The sequence below is a fragment of the Falco cherrug genome, chromosome 5 (genome assembly GCF_023634085.1).
Source record: "Falco cherrug isolate bFalChe1 chromosome 5, bFalChe1.pri, whole genome shotgun sequence".
In the NCBI taxonomy this organism is placed as follows: domain Eukaryota; kingdom Metazoa; phylum Chordata; class Aves; order Falconiformes; family Falconidae; genus Falco; species Falco cherrug.
In genome coordinates this window covers 67,145,118-67,170,917 of record NC_073701.1, presented here as the reverse complement: position 1 = coordinate 67,170,917, position 25,800 = coordinate 67,145,118, and the positions used below count along the sequence as shown (strand labels likewise).

The following is a 25,800-nucleotide window of genomic DNA, read 5'->3' as shown; positions in this document are numbered from 1 at the left end:
GCTTTAAATTTTCTAAACACTTCATTTTACTTTATAGTTATAATGTTTAGAATTTGTTACTGGTGGTAGTAGCTGCAGATCTACTTATTTATATTGTGCTCCTGCGTTTACATTTCACTCTATCAGTTAAACTTAAACCAGTTCACACAATATGTCAGAAGCATTTTAGATAGAGTGTTTAGATTTACAGGCTCAAGGACTTCATTAGAATTGCTCTGGATCTGCAGTGGCTGTAGCAAATCAAGACTATGGGTCACAGACTTTACATAGCAATTCACAATTAATTTGTAGTTCTTTTAATGGACTCCTTTACTGTACATCAAGAATGTAGATGTACACAAGAAACATTTTTTTTTCCATTTCTATTAAGAAAACTTGTACTCCTCTTTAGGACAGTGTAACTATAGGGATTCTACCCCAGCCATCAAATACAGGGATTGCATCTGAATTTTCAAATACTCTTTACTTAAAAGTTTCCAGGTATATGTGGTTTTTTACTTATCTGTCAGCACTTACTTAACTGGAGATTTTACTACCGGAGTAACTTCAGGTTTGACAGAAATCTGTTGTATTTGCCTTATTAACAGAAAATAAGCAGCAAATCCACCTTTGTTTACTCTCCAGAGACCCAGCCCTCTGCTATATACAGGCTCCGCAGCCCTGGGGCATCTGTGTTTGTACTCATCTAAGACTGAATCCTAATATTTGAACGCCTTTGTTGCCATCCTTCCACCTACTGCTTAAAATCCTTTAGGAAGAAGCCTCTCAGAGCACCCCTTGAGGCGAGACCTATGCCTATTTAAATGAAAAGATGCTGAGGCAAAGAGCTTGACTGCCTTGCCTGAGGCCACACGTTTTTCATGACTTGAAATTGTTTGTACCTTTCCACTACTTGCTTTGCATCAAAACTTGTGTAAGGCTGCAAGGCTTGCAATCATTATACAGAAATTTGAGGAAAATAAAGTGAGGATTCACCCTGTGAGAACATTAATTTTTCTTAGGGGAAAAAACCCAAACAAATCAGCTTCCTGCATACACCAATATGTGAATGTGAATTTTCCCTTTCTCTTCTGTTCTGCTCCATCTCTTCCCAGCACAGGCGTCTTTCCCCATGCTCAGCAGCCTTTCCCAGCTTTCCCATGCTGGCACCTCTTGCTGACAGTCAAAGCCTTAACATCGAGTGGCAGCTCCAGCTTCTGCTTCTGTGCCTTTTGCTCCACCGCCCTTCCCTCTGCAGGCAGGGAAGGAGCCTGAGGCACCCACACAGCCCACCCTGCTTGAGAATCAGATTTCAGACAAAAAAGCTTTGTCCTTGGGCACAAATATGAAAATCATCTTGTTCGGGTATTTCTGACTCTACTGGAGCTCCAGCACTGGGTCACGTTGGGTTTGTGGGGAGCCAGGATCTGTGTAATGGCTGGGGATGTGTGGGATTAGAAATGCGTGTGAGTGCATGTAAGCTCACGTTGGCAGGGAATTTTACCCTTATTTGTGTGTCTGTCTTGTTTGAATAGGCCCGCTGCATCCTACATCTTACCTAAATACAAAATAAGGCCCTTAGTTTCCAGCAGCTCCCTTGTCCCTTCCACCCCCCCAGTTCCCATTCCCCAACTGGAAAATGAAAACAGAACTTTACAGTTGGGGAAACTGCGTTGAACTTGTCATGCTAACTTTGTGGTACCACCTCAGGATGCCTGAAGTCTAACTATTCCGTCTGTTGAGCATCTACAGTCTTAGCTGCAGGCTGGGAAAATTAATGAATAACACCCTACTACAGTCCGGAGGTGTGTTCTAGGGAGGCAAGATTTTGGGGTTTGCACCAATGTTTGCTTTATTCATTGAACATGGTTTTAGCTCACATTTGGATTTTTTTGTCCTTTTTGAAAATACATACATTCAATTAGGAGGAGTGTGAAGTTTTCCTTATCAGGATCCTCCAAAGAAAAAAGTCCATTTAGACTATCTCAGAATGGGAAGTGGTTTTAAGTTTTGCAGACTTATGTTGAGAAAGAATGAGTCTTTGACAATTGTAATAATTGTCAAATTAATATTAATAAAGAACTTTTTAAAATGGTGGTGTTTTTTTTTATATATAAAAATGCAAATATTTCATTTAGAACTCACAGAACCACACCCAAAGGGAAACTAAAATTTTCAGAGACTCTTCACTAAACCTCAACAGGCACCAGATCATGCTTGTTTACAGCAGATTTTAAGTCAAATGCAGAACATTTGTATGCCTCAGTACTACAGAGAGGTGCTAATAATAATAACCCCACTGGGTAGATGACAAACTCATCCACGCTGAGGTCAGTGCTTGGAGGCAGAGCCTTCTCCACTGACGATGGCTCAAGCACACATGCTGAGCCACTGCCAGGCAGCTGACACATCAGCATAAAATTCAGTTCAACCTGCAATGGTGTGCAAGAAATGGAGCAAATATCTGTGTGATTTACCTCTTGCTCCTGTGGTTTAACTGCTGTTGGCACGGTTTCCAGCTGATTTAAAGCCAGCCCAGGTATGTGTATGTGACCTGCTGTTGGAGAACTAACAGGTAGACATGACCTCCTCCCCGCTCCTGGTTATACAGCCTGCAGGAATCCTCGGGCACTCCCATGATTTGCTTCTGTCTTTCCAGCAAAGCTGCTTTTTTTTTTTTTTTTTTTTTTTTTTTTCCCTCTGTCCTAGCAGTTCATATGTTTTGTTCTTCTTGAACACATCTGTCTTCTCCCAGAAGACAGCTTCCTTCTGTCCTGCTATTACAGTTATTAGCATTTCACGATACTAATGTGCTGGGTTCTTTTCAATTTGATGACATTCAGAAAGTTTTTATTAAATCTTTCTCTCCAGATACCATTATCTTGTGTTGGCTACCAAATTTGTTTGAATGCATTATTGTCAAATGCATATATTTTCTTTTCTTTGTGGTTCTTTGTCTGGATAAAACAATGAGACGTATAAAGACTTAACATGACTTTAATGCTCCATTCCATTAAAAAAAGTGCAATTGTCAATGACTAAAGTGCACCTCACAAAATTCTAAATGATTCTGTGAAGTGTTAATTCTTTAATAAAGGTATTCCATACATAGTTTTATAGTCTTCATTTATAAAAATTCACTTCTTGCTACAGGTATATTTTTAAGTTACAAATGACCTGAAAAAGAGATGTATTTGGTATTTGTTAGTTGCAATATAAGAGGCAGCTGCTTGACACTTGTAAATCTGATGCTGTTTATCTTGCTATAACAGTGCTCAGTGCTTTGCTCAGGCTTTTTTTTTTTTCTTTTCCTTTTTTTTTTCTTTTCCTTTTTTTTGAAATACTGCCCAATCCTACAGGCATCTAGTCAAATAAGTAATTTTCCTGACGTGTATAGATGAGCTAACATTCCAGACTTAAGACAGTTAAAATGTAATGGGGAGAAGCCACTGTGTAAAACCACATTGGAAGGGGGGGGTGGGAGTCGTGGTGGACCAAAAAAAGCTGAACCTTTTCCTTTAAAGTAAGAAAGGCTATACAACTGGAATCTTTTTATTCTGATCCACTTAGTAGCATGCTGTTTAATAACTCTAAGTGATAATGCACTTAAACAGTTAATTCAGGGGTTGATCCTCCTCTAAAACTGAGCTGGGAACAAAAGCTGATATGACTTTTGGAAATGCAGGGAGGGGAGGAATTCTGACCCTTCTCCCGATGCTTTATGACGTGAAACCACCAAGCAATTGAGGAATCGGTGCACGGCACGTGGATCAAAACGCTTCCTACAAGCAGCCGGCACTGTACATTGCCTCAACCCTCCCTGAACTTTCTCAGTAAATACAGCAGCCTGACAGCCCGGCTTCCCCGCTGGGTGGATCCTGCAACTCCAGGAGGGAATGGCACTTCTTGTTTTTAATTAGCGAAGGTGAAAGGTGAATTAAAACTAGCTGTTTGGCAAGTCAGAGCAAGGGGCTGGGTTCTGAAGAGCACCAAAGAGGAGGGTGCTTTCTTCTTTTTTTTTTTTTTTCTCCCTCCTCTGAATGAATTGCCTTGCAGGAGGGACTGAAAATACAGCTTCTTCCTGAATCCACTGGCAGAGTTACTAAAGAGAGCTCAAGACACAACACTGCAGAGTAACGCCTCGGAATGTCCTCGCACTTTATAAACAATTGTCCTAGGGAGGGAATATTTTTACATGACATTTGCACAGCTTGAGAAATGGCTAGCCGAGGCTGTGTGCTTCTCTGATGAACATTGAATTTCCCGTAGAGATACCCCACAAAGTGACCAAAGACAGAGATCCAACTGCACTGGGAAAGTAGAAGTGGAACTTGGAGCCTTAAAAAAAAAACAAACAAACAACAAACCACCACCAAAACAAGAAACAAACAGCAGCAGTTAAGTGAAGAGAGCAAGAATTTGATCTTGGGCAGGATGGCATGTACCCAGGACCTTTTAATCCTGGCACTATATGGCTTGTTACTAGAGCTACCGACTGGATGTCATGCAACAGATACGAGGCAGCCAAGGTTACGTCTGTCACATAAAGGTAGGTCAGTGTGTCAGGTTTTTAAAGACTTTATGCTAATGCAAGTTCATTGGCTTCATTGAATGTATCACATCGGGATTCAATTATGGTCCTTTGACAGAGTAAAATATTCCTGTTCAGAAATATTGTAAATTGTTTCCTTGTACTAAACTACATCCATAATTAAATTTACTGAATTCAGAAAGATCCAAGGCACTTACAGGAATGATTTTGAGCTACTGAAATATTCTTCTACCTGAAAGTGTGTTAGATTAGCTTGTCATTCTGTTTTATCCTCCATGCTGTAAGAGGGATGTCTGGTCTCTAAGGGGGAAAGAAATGGAGCAGATAACCTGAAACTATTGCTGATTAAATACTTTTATGCATCAAGTAACCCTTAAACAATTAAATGTCTGTTTCACTTTTAGAATTCTTTCTGTCTATAAATATAGCTAAGGCAAAAAGACTGAATTCCTGTGCAACCATATGATTCATTTTCTAAACTAGCAAGTGTCATCACACTATAATTAAAATGACTAACTGCCAATGTAAGTCTGCTTGCAGTTGAACTGAGTTACCCAAAGAAAAAAAAATGTTATTTTTTCTGACATATGTTTGTAGAGCACTTATCACTTGTTTTCAGTTTTCTTTTAAATTTTTTAAGTTTCGGTTTACCTGAAGCCTGAACCATTCTTCCTTAGCTCCTTCAGAGTATCACTTTGTTCAGTTCCCAGTTGCATGTGATTTAAACTATTCCCTATGATTTGGCTTTTTTTAATCCTGTGTATATATAAAAAAAACCTGCACACAACCATGACACTTCAGTTCTCTGCAGCAGTACATACCACTGTAGATTGTGTACTTAAAAATATATGACAGGCAGTTTTTGCAGAAGGAGTGAAGAAAATCTAAGTGTGCAAGCTAAATTGATGATTGGCCAGTCAGTAATGTTTTGATATTACCTCTTATGCAAAGATGAAAAGAAAATGCTTTTTTGCTGACATAGTTGGGAATGAGCAAATGCTAATTTACCCAAGAATATTTCTATGGTTATGAAAGTGATAACTAAGCTGCATCAGTGTGAAGTACATTTGAATACCTATTTTAAGCATGGCTAAGATTTAAGAATTAGCATCAGGTACAGCTCCATGTGTAGACAGCTTTAGTCTAAACAAGGTATAATTGTGTTTTATACAGCAAGCTAAATTACCAATTATAAAGAAAGGAGAAGCTGAATAGAATAATTGGTCTGAATGTCTTGCTATTAAGCTATAAGAAGTGGGGTTTGCTTTTATAGGGCATTGAATCATGTTTTAAAGATAAAATGATGTGTCATGGAAAGATGTCTTGTAAGTAAACAACTAATTGCTCCCAATGAAATGAATTGTATCACCACTTTTAATATAGAAACCCCTTTCATTTTTAGCCCGTGGTTTCCGACTGCGGTAGGGATGAGTGACAAATGCTGATTATATAATCCTTTCACATCTCGTACTGTCGCAAATGTGCATTTGAACCTTGATTTATTGCTAGGTGTAATTACTCAGGCTATCATTATTACTGATATTTGTTTGCTTGTGGTGGGGTAAGGGAGATGAGAAAAGCACAGTACATGAGACAAACAGACTTACTGCTATGTTGGTTCAGGGCTCTGGCTTAGCTGCCAGTTTTGGCAGGCTCCCCACTACGGGGCTGCAACTATTAACTGCTTCTGTGCTCCCTTGCAGGAGTAATTGTTTTTCCGCCGGTTGGAGTCAGCGTGCGTTTCACTGTATACCACTTCCATTTTCAGCAGGGAGCCAGTAATTTGGCCATAACACATCATACTTCTGATATTTTCAAGGAGATTTTAAAACATCCCTTTCTCACAGAGGGCCAAACCTTTCCTGCCTGATGTCACTTGACTCGGCTCCAATGACACAGAAAGATCTGTCCCAAGTAAATTCCCCACCACGAACACACACATTACCAGCTTATATTTTGCCTTGCACAATGCCCTCTTGCATTTTTCACACTTATGAAATGTGACTGGTTTTACAAGCCTCGTTGCAGGCAGGCAGTTCCTGAGCACATATCCTGAGCCAAAGGTTAGGAAAGGCATACCTGCCTCTACCCTGGGAACAGCTACTGCCTCCTCCCAGCCAAAAGAATGTAGCGACCAAGCATGACGACAATGAGTAAATGTCGTTGCTGTTTTCACTAATCAAACAGGAACAGCAGGAGGGTCACTTGTCTTAATTGCATTTACCCCAGAAAAAGACTGCTCTGCCTACCAGCTAGGCATGGGGCAGTTACAAAGAGGCAGTCGTACACTCTCTTTACAAAGCTATGCCAGTGAGTCGCCGTGTAGTATAGATGATGGAGCCCATATGTGTAAATTTTCAGTGTAGAGTAGCTGTAAATCCAGTTAAAAATTTCCCTGCAAAGACCCTGAAATTTGCAAGCAATCAGTCCTGCCCGCTGCCTCCCCTTGTAACCGCGGATGCTGGTGCTTGACTGGGATTCAGGCCACTGCAAGGTAGGCTGGCACCCACTGGTAAGTTAAACGCTTTTAAGACAAATATGGTGAGGTTTACAGACACGAGATCTTTTTTGTTATGGAAGAAGTATTTAAAACCAGCTTGTTTCAAAATCTTGTTACTTTAAAAAGCTAAGAGAAGGCTTCCACAAGTTAGAAACAGAGACTCTTTGATTTTTATAAATTCACAAATACTCTTTTTCTTTTTTTCTTTAAAAGTGATACCCAGTGGACGTGTAGCAAACTGACAGTGAATGAGAACCTTTTGCTCTCACAGCAAACCAGGGTTCACCTGCAGCGCACACATGCCTCCAAACCCACTGCAACAAGATCAGGTCCTAACCCTTGCGCAGACGGGTCACCTGATGAATAGGAATACCACAATCCCCTTGCCAATTAAGGGATATATTGTGCAACCCCTGTTTGACACTATGGCCATTTACTCAGCTTCAGTGGGAGTTAATGAAAGTCCTGCATTCTTGAACTACTGTTAAACCTGTCAAGTTAACGCAAACTGTAATGGTGATTTTTAGTAAGGTAGAGGATGGTGTTACTCACAGTAAACTCAAGCACAAGAATTCCGCCGTTCCTTTATATGGGATTAGAATAAATCCTATAACCACCTAACATCAGTTTAGGGTTCTAACTTCCTTTTTAGTAATCTGAACTATATTTATATCCAAGACTTGGTGTTTTCCTCCAACCGTCAGCTTGTGTCCATCAGAAAATTTACACTGCAATTAGTACCACTTATGGTATTAGCGGTACAGTTGCACTAAAGGTCAGTGTTTGATGATGACCAATGAAGATCTTGCTTGGGGTAAATAATCTCTTCCAACAGCTTCATGTTGATTTGTAGAGGTAAAAATGTGCTATAGGTTGCTCTGTATTACAGAGAAATATATTTCTACATTATTAAGTTATAGGTTGACAACTACATTTAAAAATCATTAGCTCATTTTACATACAGTACAGGCTCTGTCTAATGAGGTGTTAATGGAAGCCAAGCTTCAGCCCCTATTCTTTATAGGCTGCTGGTTAAATTCTTTCCCAGTATCCCAGAGTTTGAATTCTCGCAATGGGAAATATATAATTAAGGTGAAATCAGCACACACTACATGTTAAAAAGAAACTATTTACATTACAGATTGAAATGGATTGGGTTTCCAGGGGACAGGAGGGATATATTTATACAAGCCTAACAGAGCTACACTAGAAGCATGTAGGCCTGAAGAGCCCATGAAGGATGTAATTGTATAATTCAAGCACTACACATGGTTTACAGTGTATTTCTAACTGGGTTTTTTTCCCCCTAGTTTGTGAATATGGTAAAGAGCAAAGGTAATGTAGCATGAAACCGAGATGCAGAGCCCTTAGAGCAGTCTGTATGATTTTGTTGGTGCAATGGGATCTGGTATAGTCAGGTATGTGCAGACACTTGCAAATCTTGAGGGATCTGTTTTCTGTTTTAACCCGTTCATGTTGCTTTTGAGTGACTTTGGGGGATTTTGGCATTACCTGGTCTCAGGTTGCGTAGCTTGTCTGGAAAAGGTATGGTTAAGTAGCAGTTGTGCCTGCCTTATCCATCCAGATATCTCCCTTTTACCTGCCCTGGAACCACTTGCTACTTTCCATAGTAGAGTCGAGCTGCAGAAGGAGCAGAATGAATTTAGAAGGAAATAATCTGGATTAGAAAATTTATTCACCAAGCATAAATATTTCAAAAAACGGCAGCAGACAACTAAGAAAGGGAGAGCTGAAATGCTGCAGAAGAAAAGTGATGCTCTCCATGTTCATATACAGATTTTAGTATGTAGAATGTGTAATACAGAACATTTAATATATAAGGATTCATGTTTTTTAGGACTGGTTAATCATCTTTGAGGGCTGCTGAGGTCTGTTACAGCAGAAAAAAAATGTGTCATTGCCACTTGGAGCACACCTACTTCATGTTTCTTGATAACTAATTCAGAATTCATTTTAATTAACACTGAGAGTTTCATCATGCTTATCCATGATACCTTATTGTGTCTGTTCTCTAGCTAGGTGGCAGCAAAATTTACTCAGAGACTAATGACTAAATTGGATAACAAAAATGTAGGGAATCTTTACACAGATGGTTTTGAATTCTTGAGTAAGTAAATATATTTAATGCAAGTATAATATTTTCAGTTAGGAATTACCTGGCCACGTAAATCATAGCTAATTAATGACTAGTCACATAACCCATAACTGAATCATGACTGATTCAATTTCATGCACAAAAATGTTTTCTATTTTTAACAGCTTTCACTGTAATAAAATTTTGGCTTTGAATGACTAGGAAAATCTAATTTTCCTACCAAGGCAAATTCAAGTTTGAGAATGATATTAATTCATATTAGATATTAACCACTTTGAATTTGTACCAGAATAAGGATCTTGCTTGCAGTCTATGCTTACATATAGTCCAAAGAAATCTGTATAGAAAAAAGATAGATGATTATCTGTATGTATATACACATTTATATACATGTATCTATAAAACATATGTGTATATATAGCAGATGGAAGTATGGATTTTTCTTACAGTGAATTGAAGAGCAATATAATTTCAAGGGTTTAGGAACTGGAGACCTGTATTAATTGTCCTGTATCATAGCTCCACATCTAAATGTGTTTGGGTATAAAGGATGATAACCAGAATTACAAGTGTTTGGAAAAAACACGTGACATGCAATCTCTTCTTCTTACCCAAATTCTCAAGGTTGCATGGAACTCAATGGCAGCTTAGAAATGTCTTAGGGAAAGATACATGAAAATCTCTGGACCACTTGTGGGATAGAGAGGAGCACTAGAGAGCTTTTGTGCTGCTTCTCCCACTGGACAGACAACTGGTTCTTTACCAACCATTAGGACAAGCTTTACGTTTATTATTCATCCATATCACAAGAGGTGACTGGCAGCAAGTTCAGGAGTGTTTCCAAGTAATCCCAGAGGGACTTTCTCACTGAGACAGGATTTTTTTGGCAGACAATCCATGCTAGTTCCTTTCATAACTGCATTTTGTTGACAAAGGCTTCCGTAAGGATTGCTGTAGCAGAACTCTGAAGCGATAAACGCCACCACCAGGGATGCAAGCAGCAGACTGTTTGCTGCGTAACATCAATCATTTTCTTGCTTTTACTTGAACGAACTAAGTGCCATCTGAAGGTGCAAGACCAGAATATCCTGCATGCTGCTGCTTCTGTGCAGCTCCTTCTCTGCTTTCAAAGTGGTAACTCTATCCACTATTTTAGACTTTTCATCAAACATTGTGCTTGTCATTATTTCACTGAAAACAAGTGTTGCATTTTACTCACATGAAAACAGGATTAATGCTATTAGTATGATTTACAGGGTGTTGTGCAAGGGTGAGCATCTGTGTCAGGCCTTTGGAGAAACTTTCGGTCAATGAGTATTCTGAAAGTGTGCAACGGGAATACTGGATATTATTAAAACTGCTGCCTACATTTTCTTCATGTAGCCAGGCAAATATGATGAAGTTATAGCATGCAGCCAGTGTTAATTAGAAAAATCTTCATTTCTGAAAGAAATTCATAGCCTGCAGGAATACAGATAATAATCTTTGTTTTACAGAAAAAAAGCCTTCTTGAGTACACTATTTAAAATGTTTTGTGTTGGTTAGTTAATGTTTGGCATTTAAATAATCAGTTAAGGATTCATGATTAAACATGAAAATAAATGTTAAAAGAGAAAAAGAATGAAAATATCGCATTATGAAAAAATCCGTAGTGTAATTTAGTTATAATCCCAAACTCCTGTAAAGAAAGGACATTAATAACTTTGAAGAAACAATATTTGAGAAGCTTTTAAAAATAAACTCCATCTTTATATTGATGAAAAAAGTATTATGTCGTCACTGAGATTCAGTTTGAGGAACTGAATGAGTTTACTACATACATTAAATTAAACAAAATCATCATGATACTTTCAGAGCAGTTTCAAAACCAAACATTACCAGCCTATGGTTTCCCCACTTTTATTGTCTCACATTAGCAGATTCCTTTTCCCCTTGATCTTAGTTCTTCTGGTCATCCTCAGGGCTACAAATTCTTATTTTGGAAGAGAGATTTCACCTTGTTAATGAATTCAGTTGAAGGCTGACTTCACTGTGTTTCTCTTCTAAGCATCTTCTGTTAGTTTTGATGAAGCTATAAACTGATTCATTTTTACCCATGCTGCATCCCTTTGGCAAACTGTTTTATAGCAGTCTGAAGACTTTCATTTTTTCCCTTCAAAACAATGTAAAACAGGAATGTTTCATTATGTATTCAGTTTTTGCTTACCCTGTGCTGATTTTCATGCCTATAGAACTTAAGTAAAAGTGTTTTGAGATTTTATTTTTTTTTAAGAAACAACATTACAAACACAAAGAAGCATTTTTTTTTTTCCCCCCCAAGGTTTCTCTGTGACGTTTCTTGATACTAGACCTCAGAGGATTTGTAAATTGCAGCACATTACCATCAGGCATCTGGATACCCTGTTTAACCATGCTGCTCTAGGTGCATACATCATCTTAGTGATGAATCCTTGTTTCTCTGGTAGTCTGCTCTCCTTATTTTACCTGTAATTTTCAGGACCTCCAGAATATAGTAGCATGTCAAAGGTTCCTTTTACAGTTTCTGTGCAAGTATCTACAGGAGGTCTGTAACCACAAAGATGTCAACAAAATTATGCCTGCCAAACATCTTGGACCTGGCATGACACACAGACGTTGTGTGTAGCCAATAGCTGCAAAACTTGGATCAGTCATTTAGCTGAAAAATAATTTTTGATGGAATAAAAGTTGAATCTCATCTTTAAATTACTTTTTATTAGTCTCAGGTGAAAGCAGATAATTGGTAGTTGTTTATGTCATGTCTTGTTACCCTGTCTCAATATAGTACTTGCTATGCTTTATTACCTCTTCTGTCAATCATGATCTGCTCAACTCTTATTAAAAGTCAACAAGAGTCTTTCAGTTATATATAATGACTTAAGATTTGTCCTTGAATGCAGTGCAACGTTTCAGACTGAAACTTCATTTGCCTGATGGAAGTACCATCCATTTACTTCCTACACTTCACAGTATGAAATCAGTGAAGTTTACCAGGGAACACCAATACTCTCTGAGATGTTGCCTTGCTGTCTTTCGTGAAGAATCTTGGTGCCACAGCACTTTCTGTAACTCTCCTGGCTGTTGCTAGTTGACTCTTGGTACTTAGATCTCCAGGAAGGTTAAAACCTGAAGTTTTCAATGCTTTTGCAGGTTAAAAAGTCACCACAAAGGAAACCCTGTAACAGCCTAATGGCAAAAACTAATTTGCCTTACACATGCAACATCTAACTTCTACTATTATATTACTGCTTTTAGTTGCATTTGCTTGATACGAGCTTTCACAACAGTAACCTACTTGTGAAGAATATGTTCCAGTCAAGGAAGGTTGTATGACAGATGTGAGGCTCTTGTGCTTTCTGTGATCTATTACAATATTACAATATAGGATTCAAAGGATCACTATGAATATTAAATGTCAAAATACAAAAGAAATAATAGGCAAAAAAAATTCATGAAAAATAATAATAAAAAAAAACCAACATCAAACTCATCAAATTCTGATAGCCAAAAAGAGGGGAAAAAAAATATCACTGACAGCTTCTCATATCCCTTTGGCCTGAGCAGATGATGTTCATTATTTATAAGAATTTGATGACAGGCAATATATAGTTCTCTTTAGACTGTGATTTGGCAGTTAATAATAATAAAAAAAAGTTTATTATCCTTGTGAAATTATGTTGTTAACATTCCTACTTCATTAGTACTGAAGAATTTCAGATTTTAGGAAATCCACTCCTTCAGTGCGGCATGTGAAGTTTATCCCCAAAAATATCTTTACTATCTTTACATACAAATTTAAAAGGTCCTCAACTTTGATCCCTCTAGTATGACTATGTGGGGGATTTTTTGCAAACTATTTGCAAAATAATTCTCTAAACCAAGGAACCAGTGCTTGGAAGACAGGCATTCAGCAAAAGAAAACTTCACTGCTCTTAACATCTTTAATGTATCTATTCTCTACTTCTTCTGTGTTTATTTTTATCTAAAGGATTCCTGACTTCATACTGTGAAGCAATTGAAGCTTCTGTGGGGAGTCAGACAATGGGCTTTTTACTGTTGCTAAGTTTGCTTTATAGGCTTTTTCTTACAACACATTTGTTTAATAGGCCTAGTAAAATAGCAAATGCAGCTGTAAATATATCTTTTATTTGTTGATGTGCAATAAACATCACAGGGATGCTGGCCTTTTCTTATTCTGATCTTCCTGACACTGGTGAAAGGAAATTGTACAAAATGAATGAAAAGTGCCCTGAACTGATTGCAGAAAACAACAGTCCCCAAATACTTAAGGGTCAGTACCTTGTTTCTCTTTTAACAAATGGTTCTTCCCAGCAGTGTTACTAAAACTTAATAATAGTAAAATAATAGGTTGCTCAATGTGAGGGAATTATTCCAGATAGCACTATTGGCTGGGGTCATCACTGAAGGTCATTTTTCAGCCAGAAAGCTAAAGGTTAGCAAGTGTTGCTCAATTCCATGAGCTCCCGCAACCCTTTATTTATGATTAAGCTGAGTGCTTTCCTGTGGGTGTGTGGTAAAAGCCAAGAGTAAAAGAAAATAAACCCATTTCTTTACGTATTAAATGTTTCATCTCAGTTGACTGAGAATGGTATGATGCAAAGCTTGAAAATGTATGTTGTCTGGGACCCCAGAAAGACGTAAGCTGTGTTAGAGATCTTGCTCTTACTAACCTTGTTGCTGAAAAAATGTCTTGTATTTATGTGCCTGTGTTTACATGCAGTAAGTAACTATTTTCCCTTCTCTGCTTATCTTAGGTATGCCCATGTCCTTCTGCATATTTACAGGTTACACAAGCACTGGGATAGGTGTAATTTCTAAACACACTGTTGAGGAGGCATTGAAGTATTCAGCAGGTTGAGCATTTATTATAGCTCAGGACCAGGCTGCAAACAGTCCCAAGCTCTTTATTGTTTCCACAGTATTCCTTCTTGAGTGACTGCAGCTTCTGTGGGTCAACAATCACTGCAATAGGTTATTTAATTTCTAAAATACTTCAATTCTTGTAAATAAAATGCTTCAAGTTTAGAAGATAAAATAAAGAGTTACAGTAAAGAGCGGTTCCAACAACAGCTTTGAAAGCAGCACACTGTCCTTTAAATTCTACTGCTAAATAGATGGAAACTTTAAGAAAAAAATATGAGAGGCCTTATTTCACTATTACTAAGGACAATGTCGAACATCCCAAAAACTTCTATGACTAAAGAGCTGACTTTACTTTTTGGAAGAGGTGATCCATTCAGTTGTTGCACTTAGCCTGGAAGTATTTCTGTCTCTCCTGAGTATAGAGGAGAATATCAGTCAGCTTAAACCAGAAGCCTAGTTGGCTTAGGGTCAGATAAAAGTAGGTGAGATGGCTTTGGGATGAATGTCTGATGGTAGATCTAGGATGCTACGCATCCAAGGGTAAAACCTTTGAAATGAGAATGACTTACTGCAGAGCTTACAAGCTGCAGTGCTAGTTTCTTGCCAAAGAGTAAGTGAAGATATTATTAATAAGTAGGGTTTCTTTGATCTAATAATGGTCAGGAAGATGAGGACAAAGATGTAGTCTGTTGAGTAGTGACTTGTGCAATATGTGGTTATCATAGTAGCTGGACACAGCTGTCTGTGGACCACGGTAATGACTCAGATGTGTTCTGCACCTGCTTCAGTGCACAATATACTTTGTTTTAGCACAATATGTTGATTTAGGTTAAGCATGATATGCGGACTTAGGTTCAGCAGCTCTCAAGTTTAAACTTGAAAAGTTTAAACTAAATTGATACACTATCATATCAAGACAGGTGAGCCTCTCGCAGCTGCCTGCCAGAGCTCAGCTACTCTCTAGCGAATAAACGGTAATAAACAGAGGTTACATACAAGCTGTTTACGTTATTTCCACTGCACGCAAAGTGGACTTATAGACTGTATCCTAAAAGTTTCATGCTGTACATACTGGATCAGGTGTGTCCCTTTAATCAGAAAAATGACTCCATTGATTAGAAGTTAAGTTGGGGGTTGTCTGCAAGATCAAACTCTAAGGCACAGATTCTTCGCGGACATCCCTGTAGTTGGGATGGTGGTTGATTAAAACCCGTCATGACAAAGGTTGTTCTATTTTGCTCATACCCTAGGCATTACAAAGCAACATGAAATTCTGACAATTTTGATTTATGTGTATAATTCCACTTTCCATTTTATTCTTTGGTTAAAACAGTTATGAAAATGCTTGAGAAAACTTGCCATGCTCCTTCGTTATAAGTAAAAAATTATTTTCAGAAAATATTACTGTGAGGATTTTATAGAGCACTGTAGTATGTATGGGTACTTGCCATTTAGAATTGTGAAATAGATGTTGCAAGTGCTATATGCAGTCTCTGTAATTCTCTTGACATGGAACAACCCTTTACTTTGTTAGAAAACACAACAAAGTACTTCATAATATCAGGTTAATGGATTGGATTTTTTTGTTGTTGTTGTGGTTTCACATTTACTACTTTAATGTGTAATAGCACTAAAACCCTTGAGCTGTAAAATTAGATCTGAGCTGTTGAAAACTCCTTGTACTCTTAATTCAAAAGTAAAACAAACCAAAAAACTTACAGCATGGAGATTTGAAAATTATAATAACTGATGTTTATACATTCTTGTGAAACAGCTCCTGAAGTGTGCTGTGAATTTGATAGCAGCTTAGAAATGCTCTACCTTGGGACTGCTGAAAGGTAACAGACATATTGACACATACAGATACCTGATACTATTGCCTGGGAGTATTGCAGGACCCACGGGGAATATCTGAGAGTTTGAGTTGTCATGTCTTGGCATGGTTTGTATTTTAAATGGTGTAAACTATAACTTAACACAAAGAAAGTAGATTTCTAATCTATGACAAAAAGACTCTTCAGAGTTTTTCTGAATTAGTCATACATTATATCCATGACTGTAGTCCTGCTACAGCCTTGTTGGCGTGGTTGGGCTTCTGTGTTTAACTGTTCACAACATGACGGTAAGTTTCTACAGATGTTGATTTCTGTGCACTCTTGTCCCAGTTCTTCTGCTTTATAAGTGCTTGGTCCTTCAGCCTGTAAGGTTTGCTCTTGTCAGACATTGTAATTTTGATGGCAGAGGTTAGCTGTTGCCTCATCCACCTGAGTCCCGTAATTATGGTTGTAACTGCGTTACAGTAGCACAGGGTAATAACGTGTTTCTGGTGGTATCTTGAAGTTCTGCGCTTGCTTTCACAGGGATTGTAATAAAGCTGATACTACTTAGTCACTGCAGGATTGTTTACAGGCTTATAGAAACACAAGAGAGCACTGAAGGGGGGGTAGATCCTGAGAGCTGCTAGCATAGTTGGATTAGAAAGCCTTTAGGCTGACCTTAAACAGACAAGACTTGGTTTTAACCGATCAGTTCCTATTCTAAGCAGTTACTGATGTTTACCCTTGTAAAGACTTCACACCTGCTGAAAACATTGATGGTGAACCTCAATAAAAGCCTCCCAACTGCTGGTAGCTATCTCAGATTGTGAACTCCAGAGATTTCAAGTTATGCCTATAGAAGCTGTAGTACCCATAAAACACTCTGTGTGCAATCTTAAACCAAATATTTTTATAATTAAACTATTATTTTGGGGAAAGTAGAGTTACAGTCCTTTTCTTTCATTGAGAGGTTTTGGGTGGGTTTGTTGTTCTTTTTTTTCTTTCTTGGCCTGATTGGATTACCAATAATGTGTTAATAATTATTAGATTTGAGAAATCTGGATTCACTTTGAAGTTCTATGAAAATCTTTCAACAAACTCCTGGGATCTTCAACTGTTTAAGTCTTGCTAAACCTCACTCTCCCCCCGCGCCCCCCCCCAGTAGAATTATCTAACCCACATGAGAGAATACAACTTCCTTCCAGCTACCTATTGTTTTGCCTAGTGAGACTGAGATACCTTTGAGCAGCTTGACACCAGCAATAAGAAATATTAACAAGGACATGCCTCAATAGCTGGTAATCATTAAAGCAGAAAATAAACAAGAAATGTGAAAGAAATTAATTCTGGTCTCCTATATGCTTATATTTCATGACCCTTGGACTTACTCTGTTCTTTCCCCTACTGAAATAGCCTGAATTCCGCTTCTATCACTAGCTTTTTTAGTAACTCCACTTCTTAACAAATCATTTAATCCTTCCAAAGCCATTCTCACCTTTCCTCATCCTTAATGTTTTCCTACTGCAGGGCACAAAATGCATTCCAGGCACTAAGGTCTCCCTTATAGCAACTGTCTCCTTCTTATATAACTTTCTGCAGTATGCCTGGAACTCTTTATATTCATTAACCGTTCTTTTGGCTCCCTAAGTGGACAAAGAGTTGCAGATGTACGATTGCTTCTGCATGTGCTTCTTGTCCATTCAGTTTGTATGTGCTAATTGACTGGTTGCTCACTAATTGGGTTAATTGGGTAATATTTTTTTCTCCTTTTTAGTTAAGGAACTAATGGAGTGCTTCCATTTCTTAACCACTGACTTTCATGAAACTTGAAAAAACTTCATGTTTCTTAGACTGCCCTTACTTGTCACCCTTTTCCCAAGAAAACTGAAATTGGTCAGGAGGATCTCATGCCATAGGCAACAAACTGATAAATAGATTGTGTCAGCAGTGAGCAGAGTGATCAAGAAAGCCTCATTTTCATAGGAAATCAGACTTGTTTTCATCACAAGAAAATCAAATAATCATTACCATGACAGATCATCATCCTTTCTTTTAGTTCTTCCAGACTGGTATTTGTGCAGTGAAGTCAGATAACCTACTGTCAGGTCAGTGGTACACAGGTATTTTTTCCAGTAGTTCCTGTGGAAATTTCAGTTTTCTGCTGTGTTGCTTCTTAGGAAATGCAGATGATCAACAAGCACAATTTGGGCTGAAGATATTTTCTTATTACATGAGTTAAAAGCACTAGGTCTACATTATTAAGGATTAAAATGATTAAAAATAGTACATATGTGGTATTTGGTTCTTAATTTCTTGTCCTATATCTGTCACTGGGGACAGTGCAATAAATGGGTATTTGGAAAAATTTTCTGTGATACCTCCTGCTTTCAGATGGGTTAGGATTATTATCCCAGCTCTTTCCTGTAGTATTTTGACATGATCTCATTCCCAGGGGAGTCTTGGAGATGTACACACTAGAGAGAGAATATTAAAGCAAGAAGCCAAGGAATGAAGACAACGGCTCAGGTCAATATAGTTAAAGAAAAAGAACTTATGGAAGAAAAGATCATGTAAGGTCTATATGATTGTGGAAGATTGAAGTGTCCCTACTAGAAAAAACATATGGACCTGGAATTTTAGAGAAGACTAGATAGCTACCTTGGTGAGACAGGGTTTTCTCTAACCTAAATCAAACCCACTATATCAGTATCAGCTGGTTTTCACAAAAAGACTTGGTAATATGAACAATTTTTTCTAAAAAAGAAAAACCAAACCAAAAAAAACCAACAACCAAAAACAACCAACCAAACCTTTATCAAGCTAGCTGCTGACAAATGTGTAGACAAGCAAGCTTAAAAATAAAATCTATGGCTATCTGAGCATATTCTAATTTGGGAATAATAACAAAAAATATTTCTGTGTTTACTTTGTATTATCTCAGTGTCACTCTCAGCTCCGAGTGATAAACCAGTAATAAATTGTTTAACGTTGTGCTAACAAGCTGTTTTATTTATCAGTAACCTCCAAAGTACTTAAGTAGAGCAGCATTTTAAAGCTTTGAGATACTAAGTCAGATAAATTAACCTTTTCCTTTGCATTGATTGTGCTGTAGATACATTCCAAAAATTCTAGTGTGCTGATGAAACCACATTTCTCCTTAAGCTGCTGCCATTTATTCTTTTGTAATGTTTATCTACATACTGTTAATTAACTTCAGTTTTGCAGGTAGGTTAGGAATGTTAAAACAAGCGTTGTTGTCTCTCAATTCCCAGGAACACTAGGAACACTTCTAAAGAGAAAATGACAGGTGTTGTGATTTAATCCTAGTCTCCACAAGAATACAAGATTTTTGCTAGCAGTTAAGTATTTAATTCAAAAATTCCATATGAACTGTCTTAGCAGTGCTGAGAGCCATGTTACTAAACTGAGGTACAGCATTTTTCTTTGACGTCCTAGGTTCTAAAATTTAAAGATTTTTAAGAATAATCATTATTTTTGTAAAAAATTAGTCTTCAACATTGCAAAGAAATCTCGGAAATAATATTTTTCCAGTAAATGCTCTGTAAATTGGAAGAGGTTTGCATTTATTCTTTGAAATGCTACATGCTTTTTTGGAAAGTCTGATCCTCATTTTAAGAGTGCCCAAGTCTGGCAAAATTGTTACTTTATGAATGTCAGAAATTGCTAATAACTCCTTAATACATTATCAGTGAGTTTAAGTGGTACTTTTTCTCTAGGACAGAGTCTTATCATTATTACTTGAAACAAGTATGTCTCAAACAGCTATTGCTTAAATTATTGTGGTGAAGAACAACTGCAAGGAAACATTCAGTTGCTCGTGTATTCCAAGGTGGTCCAAGTGACACATATCGTTCTGATGATTATTTGTCTTTCCGGAGTTTGAGTACTCATTCTTCAGAATTCACTGTAGCTTTGCAATTGGCAAAAGCAGAGCTCAGGAACACAGTTTGCAATGGTTTAGCAAGTCATGTGGCATCTGGGTGCACATTCACAGCCTGCTGCAAATATAAATTAAAGCAAATTCACAGAACCATTTGGAGCCAAAATTACTTTGATACTGAGGTATCCATTTTCATGTCAGCTGCTGCATGTTAACTTGTCATCTCATCCCAACTTGGTCATGTATCAAATCCCCATCAGTTCCTGTGTCATGATTGGTCTTTTCTGCTGGCCTCAGTGGGCTGTTCTTTATTTCGAGTGGTTTCTGCTTGATGCAAAAAACCCCACAACCTTCTAAGACTTACTGCTTTGCTTTGTGGGTTTTTAAAAATTCATTTTCCTGATTCTTCGTGGTGCAGAAATACATATGATTGGTTTCATATGTGTATGTAACTGCCAGCTAGTAATACAAGGATTTAAATTAACTTTAAATTATTTTGGTCCTTTCCATTTTATTTTTGTATATGTTTTGGTTTTGAATCTTTTCTGAAATTTCATATCATAAGGTTGATTTTTCTCTTTTTTTAATATTATTCCCCCTCTAAGAGAGCTAAATTTAATTCTGATGTGGTCATTGTTATTTAATGGCTCAAGTATAACTATTTTCAATTTTTGACCAACATTTCCTTTGATAGGTTCCAAAACAAGCCATTCTAAGAAAGAATCATTTAACATGCAAAACAAAACTTCCTTAAATGTTTTCTTTATTATGCCAGATAATCTGTTTACAAAAAGGATGTCCAAAACATTTTCTAATGTAATATTATTCCTTTGTGTGGCCTCATAGATCTCAGCCAAGACTGTGTCATTAACATTCTCTCCAGTAGAAGTGGTACCACATCTTTATGGTACTCTCCATGCTCTCTACAGACATCAGTTTAAGAAAGAAATAAACTTCTCATATTTTAGAATAAATTTACTTTGTTTCAGCAGTTGTATTTATTATGTACAGGTTCTTGTTTGTAGACTATACAATACTATACTACGTTACACTATAGTGTTTCTACCCATTCTTTTGTGGTATACATCTCTTGCTCAGTTTTGGGACAGAGAATGATGGATCCCTGGATGAAGAAAAGCTTCTAACTTTTTATAAACAGAGGAATTTATGCCCTGCCTGACTTTCTTGAATGGACCTTCCTTTCACTATATTTGAATATTAATTTGAGAATGTGGAAAGCAACCAATAAATTTTCAACTCAAAATAGTGGATTTACTTTGGCTTACTAAACCCCTTTAGTGCAAAAGTAATCAGTTAATTGCAATGAATTATCATGTTTTAATTGCAGATGCTTAAAATTTCTAGGAACTAGCACATTTGATTTAGGGTAACTTTTATTTAAAGTCTAGATAAGGAGCAGGTTTACAAAAATGAGTTGTTTAGTTTTAGAAAATGTTGGTTGTTGACAGTGCGATGACTGAAGCCCAACACTGAGGAGGTGCTGGATAAGTATTCCTGGTATCTTGACTGACAAAACCTATCAGTATTTAAAGACCTTTTATTTCTGTACAGTGTTAAACATTTTGTTTCCCTGTAGAGATTTTTTAAGGAAGATTACAGAAGATAATTATGTTGTTTTTAAATAGAACTGGATTGGTTTTGAAAAATATTTATGCAACCAAAGAGAAGATAACAGTGGAAATAAGTAATTATGGTTTTGATTACTAGTCCTTGCACATCTTATGTAGTGATACATAGGCAGCGTTGCGGGCTGGGGGCAGGGGGCTGGGAACTGCCCGGGGGAAAGGGCCGGGGGGGCTGGGCACAGCCGCTGGGCAGGAGCCCCCAGCGTGCCCAGGTGGCCAAGGGGGCCAGCAGCGCCCTGGCCGCTGTCAGAAGCGCTGTGGCCGGCAGGGCCGGGGCAGTGCCCGTCCCCCTGTGCTGGGCACCGGTGCGGCCGCCCCTCGGGGCCTGGGCTCAGGGTCGGGCCCCTCAGGGCAGGGGGGACGCAGAGGGGCTGGAGCGTGTCCAGAGCCGGGCAGGGGCTGGGGCAGGGGCTGGGGCAGGGGCTGGGGGGGGGCGGCGGGGGGAGCTGGGGGGGTCAGCCTGCAGAGGGGGGGCTCAGGGGCACCTGGTGGCTCCCTACAGCTGCCTGGCAGGGGCTGTAGGCAGGGGGGGTCGGTCTCTGCTCCCAGGGAACAAGCGCCAGGGCACGGGGAACCGGCCTCACGTTGTGCCGGGGGAGGCTTAAATTGAATATTAGGAAACATTTATTTGTTGGAAGGGTGGTCAAGCATTGGGACATTCTGCCCAGGGAGGTGGTGGAATCACCATCCCTGAAGGTGTTTGAAGAACATGTAGAAGTGGCACTTAGGGACATAATTTAGTGGTGGGCTTGGCAGTATTACATTAACAGTTGGACTCAATGTTCTTAGGAGTCTTTTCCAACCTAATGGGTTCTATGGGTCTGTATTTTGTGGCGTCTGAAAAGACACAGAAGACACAGGGCCACCCTATGTTTCAGCCCTTTCTGCATGGCCCTAATCCCATGCTTCAGACCCTAGACTACAATGCATAGGTGAGAAAAGATTTGGCATTTTTATCTCTTGATTGATAATTTTGGTTAGAGTTTTAAGGTTTTGGTTGTTTTGGGGTTTTTTTTCCTTCTAAAAAGCACTGGAGAACAGCAACAAATAGAGGCAGGTTTCATGCTCTTATTGGCATGAAATTTTCAGGTACCTGTTTATGTCCTCCTGAGATAATCAGGATTAAACTGACAACCAGATTTGGTATCAAAACGTATACTCTCTTCCCCAATTTTCTCCTCCTCCTTTGTGATGCTGCCACCTCTTCAGATCAGCTATAAGTTTAATTTAACAAAGTCTGCTAAGGCAATCATAGGTAGTATGCTTGGAGTACCTTCGACACTTTTTATTTACAGCTTTGTCTGTGGTGTTCAGAGTGTTATATAGGAAGTTGGAATTTGTGTTGTGTTCTGGAGCCCGTACTGGTATTAGTAACTCTTGGGAGTCCTCCTAAACAGCACACTTGCTTCAGGGTTACCTTTAGATGCGTGGAGTTGGACTTCATAGCCCTCATACCTCTTTCCAAATTTTCATGACATTAATTGTTAAGATTTGTCAATGGCAATGAGAACAGACATCAAATTGTTGGTCAAATGTAGAAGATATCAATAACTGTATCTGGTGCACATTTCAGACCACTAGTAGTTATAATGCTGTTAACCTAGTCAGATAAGGATAAACCCCTACAGCTTTTCTGACAATTTACTTATTGTTTTAAACATTTAATCTGGGAATAGAGTATATTTGTTGGTAGTGGTTTTGACTAAGTTTTGGCTCCCAAAAGCTGTTGACTTTTTTCAGAAATAAGCTTTATTTTGTATTTGTTCCTTTAAACTCCCACTGCAACCTGAAAACAGTCTACAGAATTCCAGTAGCAGTAAGTCCCATTTTGACTCTGAGACATGGACAAACACAAAGTGAAATCGTAGTTAAAATGATTAAACTTTTGAACCAAGACAAATATAAGCTCTCAATCTGCAAAAAATTCCTGGGTAAAATTTATATGGCTAAATTAATGCACTTTATTTATGATGTACTTTCCAAGCAATCCAGAGTGTTACAGCAGATGAAAACTTTTTTCTGTCCTTGGACAGTCTGAAAAGAAAGTGGCATAGTTGAACAGAACAATAGATCATTCATTACTACTGAATAAGTGGCATGTTTTTGTTGTGGCAAGCTGAGAATTTTTAAGTTGAATACTCTTTTGTGTCTGTTTCTGTGATAAAAGCATACATGCCTTTGGATAAGGATTTTGTAATGATGACCAATGATATAAGAATATGTGGGATTTGTTCTGAGTTGTAAAATACAGTGTTCATAAAAATAAATTCAGAATTATCTGATGAATAATGCATTGCATTCTATGTAATTTCAAGATTGTCTTTCAGCAGATGACCAGATAGTTCTAGAAAAAATATTCTGTAAGGAAAGAGGAAGAGAAAAGGACAAGATCTCCCTACTTCATATACATCACATTTGTATTAATTTTTGTATGCATTAAGGTCAGTTGGACAAGATTTGAGCTATATATCACATGCTGAAGCTCAAGTTCAGCATATCCTCTGAACATGTGTTTGGGACTTCTGTGAACATACCCTCTGACTTTTCTGTGCTTTCGTTGGCCGAGTCTTTTCTGATCTTTTCCAAATTTTGAGGAAACTTGTGGTTTTGGAAGATTAACTAATTTTGTTTTCACCGCATCCTTACTGCAAAATCAGAACAGAACTGGCTCATATATCACAGCCCAAGCTGGGCTTTTTACTTTGTTTGAAGTGCTCCTAAGCTTAGCCTGAGGTTTCTTATAAGAATGAGAACTGAGTAAAAGCCCAAATTAAGAGTGTAGTGGAGAAGTGTGAAGATGTGTGATCCTTTCAAACATTACTTCTTTCTTTCCATTCATAGCTAACTAAATCTCCTTGAGGTATTAGAAACACTGATGAATTTGTACTGTTGGCAAAGTAACATTGAGTCTAGGCCCTTGTGGTTACTAACCATATTCAGGCAGAGTATTCCCTTCTGATTCATGAAATAGTATGACTAAGTAATTTCTCTGGATTTTTGTGAATCCACACCCAGTTTCTGGTTGTTTATGATTCTACAACCCATATGAGCTATCCCTGTAGTTACGTGCGCTTGGGATTCTCTGGTTGGACCTGTACTAGAAAATAAATAGTCTGTGAGCATCCTGTGGAACAATTTCAGGGGGGCAGAAGGGAAGGAAAGGGAGGAAGTAATTCCTTGATGCCTCTTCCACCTCCAACCCTCCTCTCTGCCCCCCCCCCCCAAAAAAAAAAAAAAAAAAAAAGGGCAAACCAAAAAGCCCCAAACCATCCACATCTAAAAAACCACTGGAGCTGGCTTCGTGATGATACGGATTTATGTATTGGAATTGGGTAAGGCTGTGCCACTCTGACACATTTCCTCTGGCATGATTTCTTAAAATTGCCTCAGCAGGCTTTGTGCCTATACATACATACTCCTATTGCCCGCATGCTACAACCAGAAGCATAATGGCTATATTATTCACATCTTGTCGTGAGAGTCCACAGCCTTCTCATTATGGGGTCCAGGTCATCACATCAGAAAGTCAGAGACTAGCTACTGAAGAGTTTCATCTGAACTGATAGATCAATATCAGCTTAACCTTGCCTTCTGTTAGTTGCATTTTAAAATGCTGTCCCATGTTGCAGAGTTAAACACACATATCCACTGAAAAAATGGGAGGTCTTTCTAATCTTTCAGATCTGTAATCAGTGGGGCAGCTGGGTCATCTTCCTCAGGAGGGCACTCTTAATCTAACTAAAATGCCAATTGTCATTCTGTGAGATCACAATCCTACATTTGAGGTGGGAATAGAATCATAGAATTGTTTAAGCTGGAAAAAACCTTAATGCTTGGACTTGACGATGTAACGTCTGAGGGACCTGCAGAAAAGAACTCGTGTCCGAAAGCTTGTTGCTTTTTCCAGCTGTTTTCGCCTTAACAGCTGTAGCCTCTTTGTTTTCCTTACCAACATTCTAGGAAAATCATAAACACACTTTACAGCTTAAACATAGGAAGTGATTGATTTATTTTAAAACTAGTCATTAGCAAGTTTCATGTAATGGCACACTCCAAAATAATTACTTTGTTTAAATGAAAACCAAAACAACGAAGAGCAATGTTGTGGGATATTAAATATTTAGGCAATTTATCTAAATATCCCTGGTAATTCCCTTGTGCTTTGTTTCTATCCTTTGTGGTTATAACTAGGATCAGAAATGGAAGTGTGACAATATTCTAGGGGAAGATATAGAATTACAAATAGGTCCCTGAGATATTATTTCCTTTGTATATTCATCCCATCTTAAAACAGGTTAATAACTCTGAACTTCTTACATTGCTAGTTCTGCACTGGGAATACCATATGAGGTAAGCAATTTTAGGACAAATAGGCTGTTTGGAACTG

General features: G+C 38.2%; 1 protein-coding gene across 1 annotated transcript in view; it reads left to right on the top strand.

Moving 5' to 3' along the window:
• The first annotated feature begins 3,707 nt into the window (after window positions 1–3,707).
• SEMA3E (semaphorin 3E) overlaps window positions 3,708–25,800 on the top strand; it is a 145,235-nt gene continuing 123,142 nt past the window's right edge. Inside the window, exon 1 of the mRNA XM_005443743.3 lies at window positions 3,708–4,528. Coding sequence (XP_005443800.1) covers window positions 4,414–4,528 — 115 coding nt within the window. The 5' untranslated portion in view covers window positions 3,708–4,413. The remainder of the gene's footprint in view (window positions 4,529–25,800) is intronic.